The 20,026-nt window shown below is 33.4% G+C and overlaps 1 protein-coding gene across 1 annotated transcript; it reads right to left on the bottom strand.

Annotated features, from left to right (window-relative positions):
* Positions 1–9,056: 9,056 nt before the first annotated feature.
* Positions 9,057–10,199, bottom strand: LOC123686166. Its single transcript, XM_045626168.1, has 4 exons — positions 10,073–10,199; positions 9,756–10,022; positions 9,438–9,659; positions 9,057–9,381 (listed from the first exon to the last, which is right to left on the bottom strand). Exons 1-4 carry the CDS (start codon positions 10,135–10,137, stop codon positions 9,159–9,161), a joined length of 777 nt encoding a protein of 258 aa, XP_045482124.1. The 5' UTR covers positions 10,138–10,199; the 3' UTR covers positions 9,057–9,158.
* Positions 10,200–20,026: the final 9,827 nt, after the last annotated feature.

The following is a 20,026-nucleotide window of genomic DNA, read 5'->3' as shown; positions in this document are numbered from 1 at the left end:
CCGCACTCTGACTGCACTGAACTAACCGAAATCGAGTCTTGTGGGCCACAAGGCGCATGCAGAAATCCTGAGAAGGATTCCTGTTCTCTGACTGGCGTTCTCGCAACAACACCTTCTGTGAAAACGAAAACTGGATGTTCGTTCAAATGTCCAAAACTTCCTTAATAAGATTCGACTTCTTATTGAGTCGGAAAACATGGAAGCAACTCACACGGAAATAACTTCCTGGGGCAGAATCTGAGGAACTACTTCCATCAATATAAAATACCAGTCTTCTCGGCCAATAAAGACAATTAAATAATTAACTTTTCTCTTTTTTTAATGGCTTCTTTCCTCAGATAGCTGGCTTATAACACCCAACCTTTTTTCAAACTTGTTTCACGCTCCAAAATTTGGGGAAATTGGCATTTGTTCATAGTTCTTGTGGAGATTGTGTTCTTGTTTTGTAAATTATTCAGAGATTATATTTTTTGGCAACTAAAATACTTTTTTTGTACTCATTTCAATATCTCGTTTCATATTTAATAACCTCAAATGGCTGGACTTGTACAACTTGCCTTTTTTATGCCTATTTCAGGGATTCGAATATACGAACAAACAAATTTGTTGTCTTTCCTACAAGCTGGAACCACTTTTTGACTTTTCAAATTATACTTTCACACAATACTAGTATTTGTAGTAATTTTGAAAACTCTTTTTCAGAGCTATACAGGGTGTTTCCTAAACATGCGGCAAAAATTCAGGGGGTTGTTCCTTGGACTATTTTAAGCATGTTTTGTCCTTGGATGATTTTTGAAAAACCTCTTTGTTTCGAAGATACAGGTCGAACAACATTTTTCATATTTTTAAAATTAATAATAGTTTAAATAAAAATGCGTACGGCACTGTGTTTACTAAGTAGGCACAATTTATTTTTAAATTTGTTCAACAACATTCCAATTACTAAAAACGGCCAGTTTTTTTACTAAAAATTGATAAGTGCAGATGGTAAAGGAATACAGATTAAACACGGTTTTCATTGCTGGGTGTAACTTAATAAGAAATGATCCTGGTGTTTTTGAAAGGGTTCGGCAGTCAATGAGGAGAAGATTGGATGCTTGTATGCTGGCTAGAGGTGGTCATTTTCAACAGTTTTTGTAGGTTGAGTTGAATTTTCATGTAATTTTTCATAATAAAATGTTATTATCTGAAATTTTGTTTCCCCTATATCTTCGAAACAAATAGGTTTTTCAAAAATCATCAAAGGACAAAATATTCTTAGAATAGTCCAAGGAACAACCCCCTGAATTTTTGCCGCATGTTTAGGAAACACCCTGTATATTTATTTTCAAAACAAGTTGACTACACAGATGATTGATTTTGACAATTGCGATGTCACCAAAGAAGACATGACAGTTTGTCGAAAGAATTCATAGTGTTGTATATGACGTTGTCATAGAGCTATCTTTCTATGATCATTACTAAATTTCCAAAGAAAAGTCTGAAAAGTTGACCAATGTCTCCAATTTGTTTTATCAATTCAAATACTGAATTTAATCAATAATCGTTCAAAGGAAGAACGTTATGACAGGCCGAAATTTTTACATATTACGTATCTGCAGATGTAAAATTCAATAATTAAATAATATAAAATCGCTCACCATTTTTCCGAAACCATAGAAGGTAACTTCGTAAAAAAAAATCGGTTGCTATATCGCATTAAAGCAAAAAAATCAGTAATGATATATAAAAAAATCTCGGAAACTTGACGACATATAATTATTATGTACCTTTTACTGAAAACAATAGTTTTTCAACAGAAAATACTATAGAAGCAATAGTTTATTTGATTTAGACTCATATTTTTCAGCGAAAATAAACTGAAAAATCAAAATTGCTCACGTGCATAACGTAAACACAATTTTTCTGTTCTTTTTTTCAATTGCAACATGCAGCGGACCAGAAAACTAACAGACTTCTCAATCGAAACCATAACAACCATAAAACTAACGCTCTTTTCTTTCATTTCTGTAGACAAATTAAAATTGCAATTAGAAATTTCGAATATCACGAACTACGAATCGAACCTCTCTATATGCCATAAAAAAAATATCCTGCGGTGTCCCTTGTTAAAATTAAATTTCATTATGAAGTAGCAATATACTCGTTCAATAAGGTAATGACAATCGCAACATACCTTCTGTCAATGTGACAGCCAATTCTTCCATGTTGAAACTCTATGAATTTCCAATTAATATGACATTTGAACTACTTTTAATCCCGATGCATATGAGCTGCAAAGTAGGTATGTGATATTGTGTTTCGATAATATGAATATTTGGCTTATAATACTGTGAATTCTGTTAATGGGTTGGAGCACCTATTTGTATTCCTATCTTCAAAAAATAAATAATCGGGGTACCGCCATAGTTTTCGATCCGATGGTCAGAATTACATTGCATTTCCCTTTTATTCCCAATGTTTTTCTGCCTTAATGGATTCAAAACTATCACTGCATCCAGATTACTTCGCAGCTCATATATAACTCTGTTCATTTATTCCAGGCAGGGCCGGCGTTAGGGGTGAAACAGTGAAGCAACCGATTCAGGAGCCTCAATTTAAGAGGCGGCAATTCGGCCTAGTATGCTGGTCTCCTTTCCATATTTCTTCATTGAATCTCAAAAACAACATAGGGGTGTTCCCCTCCGATGCCTTCGTTAACGTTCCCTGCTATAAAATCTCCAAACTGCCTTTACTGAGCCAATTGTAAAGGGTGTTTTTTTTAGAGCTATAGATCTTTAAATTGCAATAAAACAACGATGGATTATTCGATTGACATGAATTTTATTTATCCGCAAGTTAATCTTGTGGCATTACATTTCAAATATGATTTCTGGCATATGACCTCCATGGCTGGTTCGGATATAGTCCATTCTGGACGTCCAATTTTCGATGAATTTTTCCAACATTTGTGGCCGTATATCGGCAATAACACGGCGAATGTTGTCTTCCAAATGGTCAAGGGTTTGTGGCTTATCCGCATAGACCAATGACTTCACATAGCCCCACAGAAAGTAGTCTAGCGGTGTTAAATCTCAAGATCTTGGAGGCCAATTCACAGGTCCAAAACGTGAAATTAGGCGGTCACCAAACGTGTCTTTCAATAAAGCGATTGTAGCACGAGCTGTGTGACATGTTGCGCCGTCTTGTTGGAACCACAGCTCCTGGACATCATGGTTGTTCAATTCAGGAATGAAAAAGTTAGTAATCATGGCTCTATACCGATCACCATTGGCTGTAACGTTCTGGCCATCATCGTTTTCGAAGAAGTACGGATCAATGATTCCACCAGCCCATAAAGCGCACCAAATAGTCAGTTTTTCTGGATGTAACGGTGTTTCGACATACACTTGAGGATTAGCTTCACTCCAAATACTGCAGTTTTTTTTGTTGACGTAGCCATTCAACCAGAAGTGATAAAAGATAAAAAGGACGTAGTGCGCGATACGTATTCCGCACAGAACCATTATTTTCGAAATAAAATTGCACTATTTGCAAGCGTTGTTCTATTCATGATGAATTGCCAAACCAAACTGAGAATAAATCATTTGACAGCTGTCAAATCGGTCGCCATCATGAACAGTAATGCCAACTTAAAGTTATATACCTCGAAAAAAAACACCCTATATAATAAACAACACGTGTTAACCCAACCAATGTAACCAAAATTCTCTTATTGATTACGCAAAAACAAAAACAATACTAATATCGCTTTCGAATTATTTGGAACCCGATGTTTAACATTCAGCATAAAATTCCTATGATTTTGGATTCGAAACTACTTATTGATAAATGTCAAATCTTTTCAGTGAAACACATGTTTTTTATCTCAATTAGTTTTCAAGGCAATACTGAAACTTTGCATGGTCTACTGCCCTTTGTATCTTGTGGTGTGATAGGTAAGCATTCTTCGATCGTACGATCGTCATCTGGATGTAAAAATCAGATGAAAATTTGCATATTGGGGTTTGAGACAATGATCTTTTTCGATAAAATATTTTCAGATCTTAACAACTTCCGGTTATACCGGAAACAGACCATTACTCTCTCATTTAAAATGGTATACCCAGTATATTATAACATCATTAGATAGCTTGTGTGATGACAATTTCGGCAATGTGCCATAATTTCGGTAAAAACTTGATAGTTCATGATTTAATGAGATTCTTATAAAAAAAAATGGTATCGACGAGAACTCAAATTTTTTTGAATATTTCTGCGGAAACAATTTCTTTCGTAAAAACTAAACTCAAATTCATCAAACTCAAGATTTTCGAATTGTTATTATGGATGCTTCTTCAGCAGGGGCGCCGAAAAATTCTTTGCTTCAGGCGCCAAAATTTCTCGCCCCGGCTCTGATTCCAGGACTTCACATTTGGTGTTTACCTCAAAAATAGAGGCACAAATTTGAAAATATTTCAATTTTCCAATTTTTGGATAATTCCGTTTCCCACCCTTTACTTCCGTAACTATGCCAATCGCTGAAATACAATGACCTGAAGCTGATGGTAGCTCAGATTACACTCAAATTCTGGTTGGTTCAGCTCGAGTGATATACATGTATATCTATTACTGCTTTATGAACGATAGGTGTCTCTTTTTGTTGAAACACCGGATAGTGGATAGGTCAACATGTGGATAGGTTAACATTTTCCCAAACCTCCTAATGGGGATATGTGAAATTACAGTATCTGAACCAATATAGTAGTATACCAGGGTTGAGTTACAACCAACCGTCGGTTGAAAAACCGATTAGATCTGAGATGACCGGAATTGGTATCTTCTGTTGAATAATTCGGTGGTGAAAGCCTTTAAGATCTAATTGCGTATTCAATTTGTTCATAGGCTTCATACTATTATTATTATATTGTCTTATTTAACCAAGTATAAATAAAAGTGATATTCATTGATCAGTGTCCTCAGTAAGAAAAACTCATCCCCCTGATTAGTATTCATGATAGTATAAATGATGAATCATTTTTTATATGATGTAATAAAAAAAATGCTTACCAGCTAACTTTTTCTTCCTTCTGTGATGTCTCATCTTGTTCTTCTTTTCTGCACGGAAATTTGATACTAACAGGAGCCAAAAATCATAAATATACTTTCAAAGCAGAATTTTCTATAAAGATGTAGTTAGTTGGTATATTAGGCCAATTGAAAAGTCAGGAACTGTGTCTGATGCACAGATGGAGGTGCTAGTATTAAATCCATATGAATTTTTGTTACTACCAGCCTTCAAACGATACGTGTCAAAATTTGACAGCAGTCCGACCATTAGTTTGTGAGATATTGCGTTGTGAGTGTAGCTGCTTTTGTTATTTGAAAAAAAAAGAATTTCGTGTGCTGAAAAAATATTGATCGAGTTAGGATGTCTGCTATCTCGATCAACTTCACTTTACGATCATTCACAATGTCTTGTGAAGATATCATCTGAACGTGTATATCATATCATTCACGAATATTTGTACATGAGAAAGCTGTGTGCAAAATGGGTGCCGCACGAGCTCACAATCGATCAAAAGCAACAACGTGTAAATGATTCTGAACAGTGTTTGAAGCTGTTTAAGTGCAATAAACCTGAATTTTTGCATCGATATGTGATAATGGATGAAACATGGTTCTATCATTTCACTCCGGAGTCCAATCGATAGTCAGCTGAGTGGACTGCACACGATAAACCGAATCCAAAGCGAGGAAAAACACTACAGTCAGCTGGCAAGTTTATGTTATCAGTTTTCGGTGATGCGCAAGGTATAATATTCATTGATTACCTTCAAAAGGGCCAGACCATCAACAGCGAGTATTATATAGCGTTATTGGATCGTTTAAACGTTTAAAGGATGAAATCGTTAAAAAATGGCCCTATTTGAAGAAAAAAAGGTGCTCTTTCATCAAGACAATGAAAACAATAGCAAAATTGCTTGAATTGGGCTTTGAATTGCTTCTGCATCCACCGTATTCACCAGATCTGGCCCCTAGCGACTTTTTCTTGTTCTCAGACCTTAAAAGAATTTTTGCTGGAAAGAAATTTAGTGCCAATGAAGCAGTAATCGCCGAAACTGAGGCCTATTGGTAGACCGGGGACTTTTCAATTGAAAATAAAAAAAAAATTGAATTGATTCAATTGAAAATAAAAAAAAATAAAAAAATTGTAAAGGTTTTTCCAATAAGAGGTTCCATTGAATGTTGAGTTTATTGTAAAGAGAAAGGTATCTACGTCATTAACGATAGAAAACAATATTAGTCAAATGGCCGCCACGGCTGAGGTTGAATGTATATGATTGTATTTTATGTTTTTGGTATACGGTTATTTCCTTGCTCTTGAAATATTATATTAATTCCCAGTATTGATTGTTACTGTGTCACGTACTGAAGCTAATTTAGATTATTGTAACTCGATATTGTCAGTTTATTTCTTTATTCTTTTTTTGTTGTTTGCTATGTAGCTTCTTTTTTCTTATTGCAAGTGTGATTATTTTCTGTAATTGGGTGTTTACCTGTTGAAAGTAAAGGACTTATTATTATTATCCCCGACTTTTGCCTATACGCGAAGGATTTCTCCTCGCCGTCGGCTTCTCACTCCTCGCTGTCGGCTTCTCACTCCTCGCTAAGAGGAACATTGACTCAATCCCAGATATTTAAAATATCATAAGGGTAGAGCTCGGTCGTGTCCGGTCCTTGTGGTCCCCCTGGTTCTCGTCGAACGCGATCCTTGGACCTGACCTTCGCTTCCTAGGACTTTCTCACCGTTCTTGCAGTACCTTAAAGAACAGCTTTTTGCATTATATTACATATATACTCACTAAGTCCTAGTTGCTTGATATTTCTCTTGAGATTTTTGGGTCCTATTCCTGTTGTTGAGATGATAATTGATTATTATTATTATTATAAAATATCTATGACTAATTCGCACATTTGCTGCTGTATATCCTCGATAAGTTCACGAATACCATTTTTAAGGTCTTGAATCGTTGTGGAGCATTGGCATAGACCTAATCTTTCACGTGGTCCCACAGAAAAAAGTCTAAAGCTGTTGAATAACAAGATCTCAGTGGACACCTCTTCGAGAAATAACACGGTCAAGAAACGTTCATTGCAAAATTACTATTGTTTAGTTTCTTATCTGGCACGTAGCGCCGTCTTGTCGAAAATAAACGTCTCCCACATATTCTCCAATTCCTGCCATTAAAAAGCAGAATTAATATCTCGATGGTACAATAATCCATTCATCGTAATAGTTGCACCTCATTTTTGAATAAATAAGGTCCAATCATACCACCAGCTCAGAAACCTCGCCAAAAAAAAACACATTGAGGATGGAGAGGCTTTTCAACAATCTTTCTTGGATTTTCTGAGCCTCAAATGGGACAATTCTGCTCATTAACGTAGCCTCCCAAGTGCTTTTGATCATTTCTATGACTCAACTAGTGATAATACGACGTTGCTGGTGATCAAACTGCTTGAGTTCTCATTTTAACTGAACTTTAAAATCCATAAGATCTAAGTCTGGTGTAATTTCGTTTACCTGATTCCCAAAATTTCTCGAATTTTTCCACCATTTTCACTATTGCCGGTCGAGAAGGTGCTTCAAGACCACCCAAAAGTGCTTGTTTAGTTTGTACTGATACTGCAAAATTTTCACCATTTCTGTACAGATTTTTAACAATTTCATTGCGTTGTTTAAGAGTGTATCGTTTCATTTTTAGTAATGGCATAATTTTTACTTGTCGAATGTCAAAAATGACAGCTTCAAAGGTGACAGCTGCCTAGATATTGGGCTCCTCAAAATTAAAACAATTATTGGAAAACCCTTTATGTAGGTAACAGCATATTGACACCGTCAGGCTGAAATCAAATCCTCAAGAAAGAAGAAGAATTGAAAAAATACCCGTCCAATCGAACTGAAATTTTCAAATCAATGGCAAATAACAAAGCCTACTATCTTGCAAAATTTATGGAGAATGTCAGATTTAAAATAAATATTTTTGTGAAATTTCAAAATCGATAAAGTAGGTATATCCATCAAATTACGAAAAATAATTTAGAAAAAAATATTTTATAAGATGTTGACAGCTCACTCAACTTTCATTGATTATTCGAATAATTTCAAACATGATAACTCTATTCCTTAATCAATCTTTGGAAAGGATCATGTAAATACATTTTCAGTCTACCGTTAAATTTCAATTCACCTTTTGGAATATCTAGAATGCAAAAATCGAATGATAAAAATCATTCTTGTACATTACAGAGCTCTTCTTAGAAATTACAGTCAAGTTGGGTTGAGAATTAGATGATATTCGTAGAAAGTATCTTTCACAATCCAGTGGAAGTTATGAAATTTAGAAAATTTTATTTAGAATTTCAAAAACAACCTGGATTTCAATAAGCTCACTTTAAAGGAATTTCAAATATAAATTTTTTTGTAAATGAGTATTGTGTTGAATTCGCTTTCGTATTTTTATCAACTGACATATTTTATGACATATGCTCTGCAATATCAGAAATTTCATTCGAAGAAAATTGCTGTCAAAAATATCTATGAATGACATATTATAAATATAAAAAAATCTTGTGATGAATATTCAGAATAACCCCAGGATTTGAACTCTAGTTTATTCTGCCGAAAATCTGATCAAAATTTGTAGAAATTTCTAACTCCGAATCTATTAGGGTAATAGGTGATAGGTAATAAAAATAATAATGCGGTTGAAAAATATCATATTGGAGCATCCTTGCAGCAGCACTTTAAATTTTCAATTTAGTGAATGAATGCCATACTTACCTGATGTTCCTGAAAAATGATTACTTTCAAAGTAGATACCCTGATTTTCATTTTTTGAAATTCATGAATTGAAAATAAAAAATAAGGGAACAAAATTTAGTTTTTCAAATTTATATTCAAAATTTTTCAATTCAACCCTTGAACATAAAAGAAAAAATAATTATCATATCAAGATATTGAACCATACTGTCTAACAATTTTCTTAATCGATGAAATGAAACAAATGAAAGAATGTAGTCACTGAAAATTTATTATAAACAATATAAAACATCACATAATAAACAGGTACATCATTATAAATATCACAGAAATTTAGAATACAAGTCGAAATTCAAAAATTGTTGTTACGACTGTAATAAATTCGCTCTAAATACTTATCACATCTATCTTCTCCAAGCTGTAAGCTGAGAATGTTACTCAAGGCATTGAAACTTGGAAAATTTTCAGTAAAGCACCGCATTACGCGGAAAACAGTCAGCTTACAAGTGGCAATAAGGCTCAAATGATATTCATTGCAGGCAATATCCAATAGCAGATCTTCAGTTTTCAAAGACCTAAAAAAAAATTTTATGGAATAACAGAAAAAATTTTTTTTTTGATTTTGATTCACCTCAAATGTTTAAATAGAAGGCCGGGATTCATCCACATATCATGAGCCTTAAATTCTTCATGCAGCTTAATAGAAAAGTCGTGTAATTCTGTATCACCCTCGGAGGTAGAATAGAAGGCATGCCTCATCAGAAGGGAACGCAGAAGTGGATGGCTTTTTGCTAAATGGCGGTAATTTGGGAACTGTCGCAGAACTTGCAGACACTCACGAGGCATCATCGACCTGAAATTTCACCAAAAAAAAATTATCAAACATATTCCAGAAGAAAACATAATTTTCACATTCACTTGAAAAAAATTTTTTTTCGCATTCACATACCTGAGTTGGAACAGGATCTCATTCTCAGCTTCGGTTGTTCCTCGAACGGCAACATACATGATAGGCCTCTCAATATCCAGTTTTTCATGGTTCCACAAAATAGCCTGGCAAAAATTGCTCATTGCCCTGGTGCGAATATTTTCCCCTTCCAAGTAATTCTTGGCATCGATGATAAGTTGGGATTTCAGGCAGGTATCCTTCTGGATGAAGTCGTAGAAGCATCGGAAGTAAAAAACAAGGGACAAACGTTCCTTGGGAGAAGAAAACCTGAAAATAAAGCGTCTAACAAGAGCATCACAAAAATTAGTTCAACTCACCTCCATTCTTCCAAAATTCTCTTCACCGTGGCTACAGACAGACTTGGCGAAGGTAAAGATGCCATTTGCAGTAGAAAATGTAGGTAGATTCAAAAAATATAAACAGAAAAGTGAGGAGAGCACTTACAGCAGAAGTCAAAATGTGACAATATGAATGTCACCTTGACAAAAATTGTCATGTTGACAAAAAAATTTTTTTTTTGTGGTTCACAAAAAGGAACTGTCTCTCTCTGGATATTTGCAATCAAAATACTTCAATTCCTTCGATTTGTAACAGAAAACAGTAAATTCCAAGAACCACAGGTCCTTGTATAACTTTCTATGAATATTTCATAAGGAAGAAATGAAAAAAAAAATTTCTTAAGAATAGCAGATCAAAACCTAGGGCCCCCAAGCGAATTCAATGAATTAAATATTGGGACTTTAAAGAGCGAATCAAAGATATATTATCCAAAAAGAACGAATACTCATTGGAATATTTATGAGAGATATAATATCAAAAAAATTTATATGTTTTATGCACCTAGGTATACTGAGAACCAACCTAACTTATCATCAATTTAAAGATCATTCCTTTTGAAAATCATTGAAAATTGTCTCATTCCAACTCAAAAATATCTAAAATTTGCAATTCCAGTAAAAACCAGCCAATAATATGTTTAAGGAATCCTTCATAAAAAAAAATTAATCAGATTTATCAGTTCCATCAAACCACTTGAATTTTTGAATTTTAATTATGATCGAGTAGAGTGTTTTTCGCAATATCAAAAACTCAGAAGTTCTGAGGTATTCGATAAAGTTAAATGAAAAAAAAATGGACCAACAGCTAATAGTTTTCATCTTCCAAATTTAATAATTCAAGCAGATTTCAATCACTGAAAAATTATTTCCAGTTCAGGAGAGCTCAATTTTTCTCAACAAAAAATTGCATCATTTCATTTGTAAAAATCAGTTTCTAGTTTTTCAGATGAATATTTTCAGAACGCCACTGATGAAACTCTTTGAATATCCGTATTTATCAACTCAAATATGTGAATAATCCGTTCTTTCAACGAAAATCTGCTGGGAATATTATAAATATCAGATTGTAAGTAAACATAATATAATATGCACATAGGTACTTGTTTCATTTTAGAGATAATAAATAGCGCCTCAAATTTTTGTATTAATTCCACATGAAAAGGAACAATATAATGAATCTTTGCTCATAGAATCTTTTTTCCATTCCTGTTATAAAACATATCAGGTAACAGAGATAACTGTAACTTTTTCTAAATTCTCCCCTTTCATATTTATTATTCAAAATTCCTAAATTTTCAACATGTAGGTATATATGAGGTATAGCAACCACTCCTGTGAACAATTTTATGCATTTGGCAAAATATAAAATTCAAAAATTCTCTGGATAGTGAACAGGCGAATTTTGCAAACCAATTTTCAGATTTTATACTACCCAGAACGAAAATTGCCAAAATTTCATAGGAATTAAGGCTGGAAGAGGCTGAAGTTCGAGCCCCGGACTGAAAAAAAATTTTCTGGTTACTAGGACTGTCCATCGATTCCATCTTGCTTAAAACATTAACAGGGCAGTGCCTGCAGCGGCATTCGGACACAAAATAAATTCTTCAGAGAACACAAAAGGCTTTTCCAAATGATCTAATCCTCTGAGAAATCTCACAGAGCATATTGATCTTTTTATTATCTCATATCAGTGGTTTATTATCAAGAAATATTTCAACTTACCAAAAACTCTTTCTTCTGAAAGCTCATAAATTTTATATATACATATTATTGGAATTAGGAACATTGATTCGAACATCTCGGCTTCAAACCCCATGGTATGATATTTTTTTCAAATATTTCGATTAATATTTTGGTACATTTTATGGAAATTCGTAACATTTTTTCAAGCATCCCGGATTCAAATCCCAAGGGATAATATTTAATTCAGAACTTCCGATTAATTCATTTTGAAAAATTCCAAGTGTTTCTCATTCAATTTTAGAATGGTAATAATTTTCAAACGTAAACTGTGAACATATTTTAAGAGGTTCAAAGATTTCTAAGGTTCCTTACAGGTAGGTACCGGAAATAACAAACCGAAGAAGACAATTTTCCTTCTGTACACCCTACTGTACAGGGTGTCCCAAATTCGATACTCACTGATACTCGAAAACTATAAAGCCAATTGAAAAGTCCCTGGCCTGATGCACAGATGGCGGTGCTAGTATTAAATCCATATGATTTTTAGTAAGTACCAACCTTCAAAAGATACGTGTCAAAATTTGACAGCCGTCCAACCAAGCGCGGTCACAGGGGGGTCAAGGGGGTTATGACCCCCCCAAAATTTAACATCCTTACACTTAATATGCATTTCAGACAAGGTACGAAATGGTCCCATCAAAAATCTTGAAGCCCATAATGGCGACCTCCCCCAAAATTTAAGGCTAGGACCGCCCTTGCGTCCGACAATTGGTTTGTGAGATGTTGTGAGTGTAGCTACTTTTGTTATTTGAAAAAAGATGAAAAAAAGAATTTAGTGTGCTGATGAAATATTGCTTTTTGAAGGGAAAAAATACAGTTGAAGCAAAATCTTGGCTTGATGAAGAGTTTCCGGGGTCTGCACCAGGAGAATCAACCATCATTGATTGGTATGCTAAGTTTAAACGTGGTGAAATGAGCACCCACGACGGCTAACGCAGTGGACGCCCAAAAGATGCTGTCACCGACGAAAAAATCAAAGAAGTTCACAAAATAAATTTGAATGATCGTAAAGTGAAGTTGATAGAGATAGCAGACATTGTGAACATATCATCTGAACGTGTATATCATATCATTCACGAATATTTGTACATGAGAAAGCTGTGTGCAAAAAGGGTGCCACGCGAGCTCACAACAACGTGTTGATGATTCTGAGAAGTGTTTGAAGCTGTTTAATTGCAATAAACCTGAATTTTTGAGTCGCTATCTGACAATGGATGAAACATGGCTCTATCATTTCAATCCTGAGTCCTATCGACAGTCAACTGAGTGGACTGCACACGATGAACCGAATCCAAAGCGAGAATAAACACAACAGTAAGCTGGCAAGGTTATGGCATCAGTATTCTAGGATGCGCAAGGTATAATATTCATTGATTACCTCCAAAAGGGCCAGACCATCAACAGCGATTATTATATAGCGTTATTGAATCATTTAGAGGATGAATCGTTAAAAAAAAACTACCCCATTTGAAGAAAAAAAGGTGCTGTTTCATTAAGACAATGTGCCGTATCACAAATCTATGAAAACATCAGCAAAATTGCATGAATTGGGCTTCGAATTTCTTCTGCATCCACCGTATTCGCCAGATCTGGATCCCAGCGATTTTTTCCTGTTCTTATACCTCAGAAGAATGCTCGCTGGAAAGAAATTTAGCGCTAATGAAGAAGTAATCGCTGAAACTGAGGCCTATTTTGAAGTGAAAGTCTACTATGGTAGACCGGGGACTTTCCAATTGGTACTATGATATCTGACATGAAGAATAATGGATCAGGAAACTAATTAATATCTTGATAAATCACAAATAATAAATATTTATAATTCTAGGTAAGATTCAAACAATAACAATGTTAGAAGTTAGAATTAAATAAAGACCGAAGTTGAAATAGTTTGAAATTTTTAGTTTTCTAGATTGCCATACTGAATGAGGAACATCTCCCATACCGTGGCTCAAAAATTCATGTTTAGAGAAGCTCATTCACTGAAAGGCTGAATATGGGTGTCTTGAATTGTTATTTGGTTGAAAATTACTTTATACATATAAGAAAAACGACTTATACTGTTATAATATATATTTTTCAGGTAAAATAAAGGTATCATAACTGATCCTTGGAGAGATAATGCCATAAATTTCAAGATTTGAAGGAGTCATGAAGTAAGAAGAGGAAGGATGAGTGAATATTTACCTTAGTGGATAGTGGGAAAGCCGTCTGCGAAGAGACTGAAAAGAGAGTTAAACTAAACTAGTTGAAGGAATTCAAAATTTAATAAACATAACCGATTCTATTCAAACAATAAAATTGTTTTCGAAAACGTTTTTTCATTCTACTATCAATAATATCCATACTTATATAAATTTTGGTTGTCGAGAGCCAAAGTAATAAAGAAGAACACAAATAGATGATTATTAAGTAGTATATACTTTCATTTCAAATCTTCAAATGGGTACCTATATTTAAGAATTAGTCTATATTGAATTGAATATTCCAATCAAACATTCGAAAGAATAACCATTTTCACTCAATAATAATACCTATATAACGATTCTCACTTGATGGAAATATACGAGAATTATTCTCATTTCAAGTTACGATATGATAAAAAATATATTTTTTCTACTATCTTACTAGAAAACTTCATTTTCGTCCCTAATGAAGGAAAGAAAAATGGTTTCCTCCCGGCGGTAGTAAAAGTACCATTTTCCTCCCTGATATACATACCTAGAGAGAAAAATACTTTTACTTTCTTGGTATGTAAAAAATAATAATATTATTTATCATAACTATTTCGATAAATTCTCAAACTGAAATTAAACTTTTGATAGTCGAAAATAGATTAATCCAAGAAAGATTTCAAGCAATTGTAACCCACGTTTACATTGCTAGAATCCCAATAAATCAAAATAACAATGAGTTTCATTCAGAATAAAAAAAAAATTCAAGACTTTGACGTTGCCCCAACTAGCTGCATCTCTCTCTTTCATATTCAGCCTGCTGCAAACTGTTCGCTCAAGCCACGTGAGGGCCTGTCCTTTTGATATCAGGTCTATGCGAATAAGATTAAGGTGACAAATTTACGATATCAGTTTAACAGCAACAGCTTCTGTCAGTGCTGAAAACATAGTAATATTCTTCTATTCTTCTATTGGCAGCGCAGCGCATAACGATGAGCGGTCAGTAAGATACGGGATTTGATACGTGTCGGATGGTAGTTGAGACCATAGATAAGCTGTTTTATTTTATACTGGACTCATTTTTGCGAGATTTTAAGCGAAACACAGGGTGTGCATCATTTCTGAGCAATATTCTTTTGAGTGTGGTCAGTGGTGTATAACCTTTGAAGTTACGTTTTTTGGTCATATCAGAGTATTTTTGAGTGCTCAATTCAGAAAAGGTAAAGAACCTTGAAAAAAAAAACTTTTTTCTCACATGTCTACAGGGAAAAAAACTTCACTCGAATTTGATGAAATTTCTCACGATTGTACTTTTCTTATACCTAACATGAATATCAAATCAGAATCGAAAAATAACAAACAGTTCCTTTATAACGGCCATCCAAATTTGAAAAAATTGATTCAAAACGGCGGAAAACCTACAACGTTCGAGATTTTCTTTCTCGGTTATCTAATTGAATTTCATTTTCTAAATTGACTCATTTTTCTTAGAATTTCGGTGAGAATATTTTTTCAAAAATCAGACAAACTTTTTTTTTCACATGTTACACCAAAAAAAAATTCACCCGAAATTGATGAAATTCCTCACGATTGTACCTTTTTATTCCTAACACGGATATAAAAACGGAATCGAAACGGTCGTTCAAATTTCTCCTTCGGTCCTCTAACATAATTTTAAAAAACAATTGGTATTACGGGAATCATTTTTGCCTTATGACATATTCCTCATTTTCGAAGCATAAGCCTGATAGAGGGTGTGCATCATTTCTGAACAATATTCTATTGAGTGTGGTCAGTGATGTATAATCTTTGAAGTTACGATTTTTGGTCACATCAGAGTATTTTTGTGTGCTCAGATCAGAAAAGGTAAAGAACCTTGAAAACAAAAATTCAAAACAATTGCAATTTTCCCTCAATATCCTACTTGAGGAATAGGGATGTTGCGTCATAAAATAAAATCAAATAAATTTAGGTTTTCCACATTAAAGGCCGTTTTCAAAATACTAAAATAGCATTTTCATTGTTTTATTTCTCGAATTCAATCAAATAAAATTGATTTAAATTGTATTAATTCTTATCGACTAGCACGTGACAAAACGGCGGAAAACCTGCAACGTTCGAGATTTTTTTCTCGGTTGTCAAACTGAATTTCATTTTCTAAATTAACTCATTTTTCTAAGAATTCCTGTGAGAAATTTTTTTCAAATATCGAACAAAATTTTTTTTACATATCTACAGCAAAAAAAATTCACCCGATATTGATGAAATTTCTCACGATTATACTTTTTTTATACCTAACACGAATATGAGAACAGAATCGAAACGGCCATCCAAATTTCTCCTTCGGTCCTCTTACATAATTGAAAAAAACAACTGGTTGGGTTATGAAGACCAAAATTTTGAAATTGCCCTGTTTAAACATTTCAGCTGATAGTATAAAATTATCACCAAAAAATTTCTCTGTAATTTCAATGAATCTCTGTAGGGGAGTCGAACTCTAGACCATGAGGTATTACCTGTTGAATGTATATTTGAACTGATCCAACTATACTATTTTTCGTTACCAAGCAACGGTAATTCACAGAATGCAATTATTTTTAAAAATCTTTCAAATAATAAAGTACCATTAATATCTGGAAAATTATTGAAGTAACCAAAAGTTGCAATTTTCCCTCAATATCCTACTTGAGGAATAGGAATGTTGCGTCATAAAATAAAATCAAATAAATTTGGGTTTTCCACATTAAAGGCCGTTTTCAAAATACTAAAATAGCATTTTCATTGTTTTATTTCTCGAATTCAATCAAATAAAATTGATTTAAATTGTATTAATTCTTATCGACTAGCACGTGACAAAACGGCGGAAAACCTGCAACGTTCGAGATTTTTTTCTCGGTTGTCAAACTGAATTTCATTTTCTAAATTAACTCATTTTTCTAAGAATTCCTGTGAGAAATTTTTTTCAAATATCGAACAAAATTTTTTTTACATATCTACAGCAAAAAAAATTCACCCGATATTGATGAAATTTCTCACGATTATACTTTTTTTATACCTAACACGAATATGAGAACAGAATCGAAACGGCCATCCAAATTTCTCCTTCGGTCCTCTTACATAATTGAAAAAAACAACTGGTTGGGTTATGAAGACCAAAATTTTGAAATTGCCCTGTTTAAACATTTCAGCTGATAGTATAAAATTATCACCAAAAAATTTCTCTGTAATTTCAATGAATCTCTGTAGGGGAGTCGAACTCTAGACCATGAGGTATTACCTGTTGAATGTATATTTGAACTGATCCAACTATACTATTTTTCGTTACCAAGCAACGGTAATTCACAGAATGCAATTATTTTTAAAAATCTTTCAAATAATAAAGTACCATTAATATCTGGAAAATTATTGAAGTAACCAAAAGTTGCAATTTTCCCTCAATATCCTACTTGAGGAATAGGGATGTTGCGTCATAAAATAAAATCAAATAAATTTGGGTTTTCCACATTAAAGGCCGTTTTCAAAATACTAAAATAGCATTTTCATTGTTTTATTTCTCAAATCCAATCAAATAAAATTGATTTAAATTGTATTAATTCTTATCGACTAGCACGTGACAAAACGGCGGAAAACCTGCAAAGTTCGAGATTTTTTTTTCTCGGTTGTCAAACTGAATTTCATTTTCTAAATTAACTCATTTTTCTAAGAATTCCTGTGAGAAATTTTTTTCAAATATCGAACAAAATTTTTTTTACATATCTACAGCAAAAAAAAAATTCACCCGAAATTGATCAAATTTCTGACGATTATACTTTTTTTATACCTAACACGAATATGAAAACAGAATCGAAACGGCCATCCAAATTTCTCCTTCGGTCCTCTAACATAATTGAAAAAAATAACTGGTTAGGCTATGAGGGCCAAAATTTTGAAATTGCCCTGTTTAAAGATTCCAGCTAATAGTATAAAATTATCACTAAAAAAATTTGGCTGTAATTTCAATGAATCTCTGTGGGGGAGTCGAACTCTCGACCTTGACCTTGTGAATTTGAACTGATCCAACGATGTTATTTTTCGTTACCAAGCAACGTTAATTCACAGAATTTCACAATGCACCTGATAGCATTTCATTGAATATTATTTTATTAGTTCCTTGAAACGAATTCGAAATTGAAGCTAATAGGGATGTTACCTATATTTTGAAGTTGCTTTTAATTTGTAGATGAGCCCTATATAAACACGAAAAAAAATATTTACATGGAAAAATATAGAAAGTACCAATAAAAAACACGTAAATAAAAAAGTTTTCAAAATTCCCGCTGAAACGCTCCAGTCTGTCACGGTATTATGGTGCATAATAGAGTCACCACCATAGAAAAACTAACTAATTTATCTATGGTCACCACGTGCTAACGGTCTATCAAACTCATTGAGACTCATTTTGGATGTAGATCTCAGTCAAGTTTTGACCAATAACATTTCGTAGTAGTGAACAGATCCGTATTCACAATTTTGCATATCTGCATTTTATCTTCACCATACTCTAAATATATTATAATTTATATGGCAGGATATGTTGTATATTATTTGAAACAAAAAATTGTTTTTGAACAATGCTCAGACTGTTTAAAAAAAAGTGATGAACACGGTTTATTTTTGTATTCCTTCATTGCAAGTTTACCTAATCCGACCCTGATCTTTCTCCAATTTTAGTAATTGAATTAGCCCTGCCTACTGGTCACGTTTTTTCTAGCATGATAACAGCTCCTCTCTATTCTATCTCGATGGTAAAACTAAACTGATATCAGCTGATATTGACAGTCAAATCGGTTTGATTATATCATTTGACGTTCTAAACCATATATAAACTAGTTCTAGATAAGATTAGTTTGTCTATGTTCTAAACGTTTTGTGGAAAACCTAAATTCATTTGATTTTATTATATGACGCAACATCCATATTCCTCAGGTAAAATATTGAGGGAAAATTGCAACTTTTGGGTACTTCAATAATTTTCCAGATATTAATGGTATTTTATTATTTGAGAATTTTTTTTAAATAATTGCATTCTGTGAATTACCGTTGCTTGGTAACGAAAAATAACATCGTTGGATCAGTTCAAATTTAAATTCAACAGGTAATACCTCAAGGTCGATAGTTCGACTCCCTCACAGAGATTCAATGAAATTACAGCAAAAATTTTTTTGGTGATAATTTTATACTATCAGCTGGAATGTTTAAACAAGGCAATTTCAAAATTTTGGCCTTCATAGCCCAACCAGTTGTTTCCTTTCAATTATGTTTGAGGACCGAAGGAGAAATTTGGATGGCCGTTTCGATTCTGTTTTCATATTCGTGTTAGGTATAAAAAAAGTATAATCGTGAGAAATTTCATCAATTTCGGGTGAAATTTTTTTTGCTGTAGATTTGTAAAAAAATTTTTGTTTGATATTTGAAAAGAATTTTCTCACAGAAATTCTTAGAAAAATGAGTTAATTTAGAGAATGAAATTCAGTTTGACAAGCGAGAAAAAAAAATTCGGACGTTGTAGGTTTTCCGCCGTTTCGAATTTTTTTTTCAAGGTTCTTCACCTTTTCTGAATTGAGCACTCAAAAATACTCTGATATGACCAGAAATCGTATCTTCGAATGTTACACATAACTCACCACACTCAATACAGTATTGCTCAGAAATGATGTTGCACACCCTGTATCTCGCGTATGCTCCGAGGTATATGTCATGAGTCAAAAATGATTCTCCCAGTGTTATCATCTACACGAATATATACGTTTGTCCAGTATAAAATGAAACACCCTAAATATGTGATTCCGTGTGTGTTTTTAGCAGTCTTTTCTTCACTTCGTCTTCTGTAAGTATATTTTTTTTCGAAACTATCATCTTTCACGATCAATTTGAGTGTTGAAAACATTTTTTTCATTTTATGATGTTTACAAATGAAAATGCCAAACGCACTATTAAAAATATTTATTAGGTCATGTTTTAACTTAAGGTTTGGATAAAT

The sequence above is a fragment of the Harmonia axyridis genome, chromosome X (genome assembly GCF_914767665.1).
Source record: "Harmonia axyridis chromosome X, icHarAxyr1.1, whole genome shotgun sequence".
Classification (NCBI taxonomy): Eukaryota; Metazoa; Arthropoda; class Insecta; order Coleoptera; family Coccinellidae; genus Harmonia; species Harmonia axyridis.
This window is presented reverse-complemented; position numbering and strand designations above follow the sequence as displayed.

Bases quoted from the DNA above. Each gene is read 5' to 3' on its own strand.
- LOC123686166 (XM_045626168.1), bottom strand. From the start codon at position 10,137: ATGGCATCTTTACCTTCGCCAAGTCTGTCTGTAGCCACGGTGAAGAGA. The intron at 10,023-10,072 runs GTGAGTTGAACT...CTTTATTTTCAG, and splicing joins AGAATTTTGGAAGAATGGAG to GTTTTCTTCTCCCAAGGAAC. The intron at 9,660-9,755 runs GTATGTGAATGC...GTGAAATTTCAG, and splicing joins GAGATCCTGTTCCAACTCAG to GTCGATGATGCCTCGTGAGT.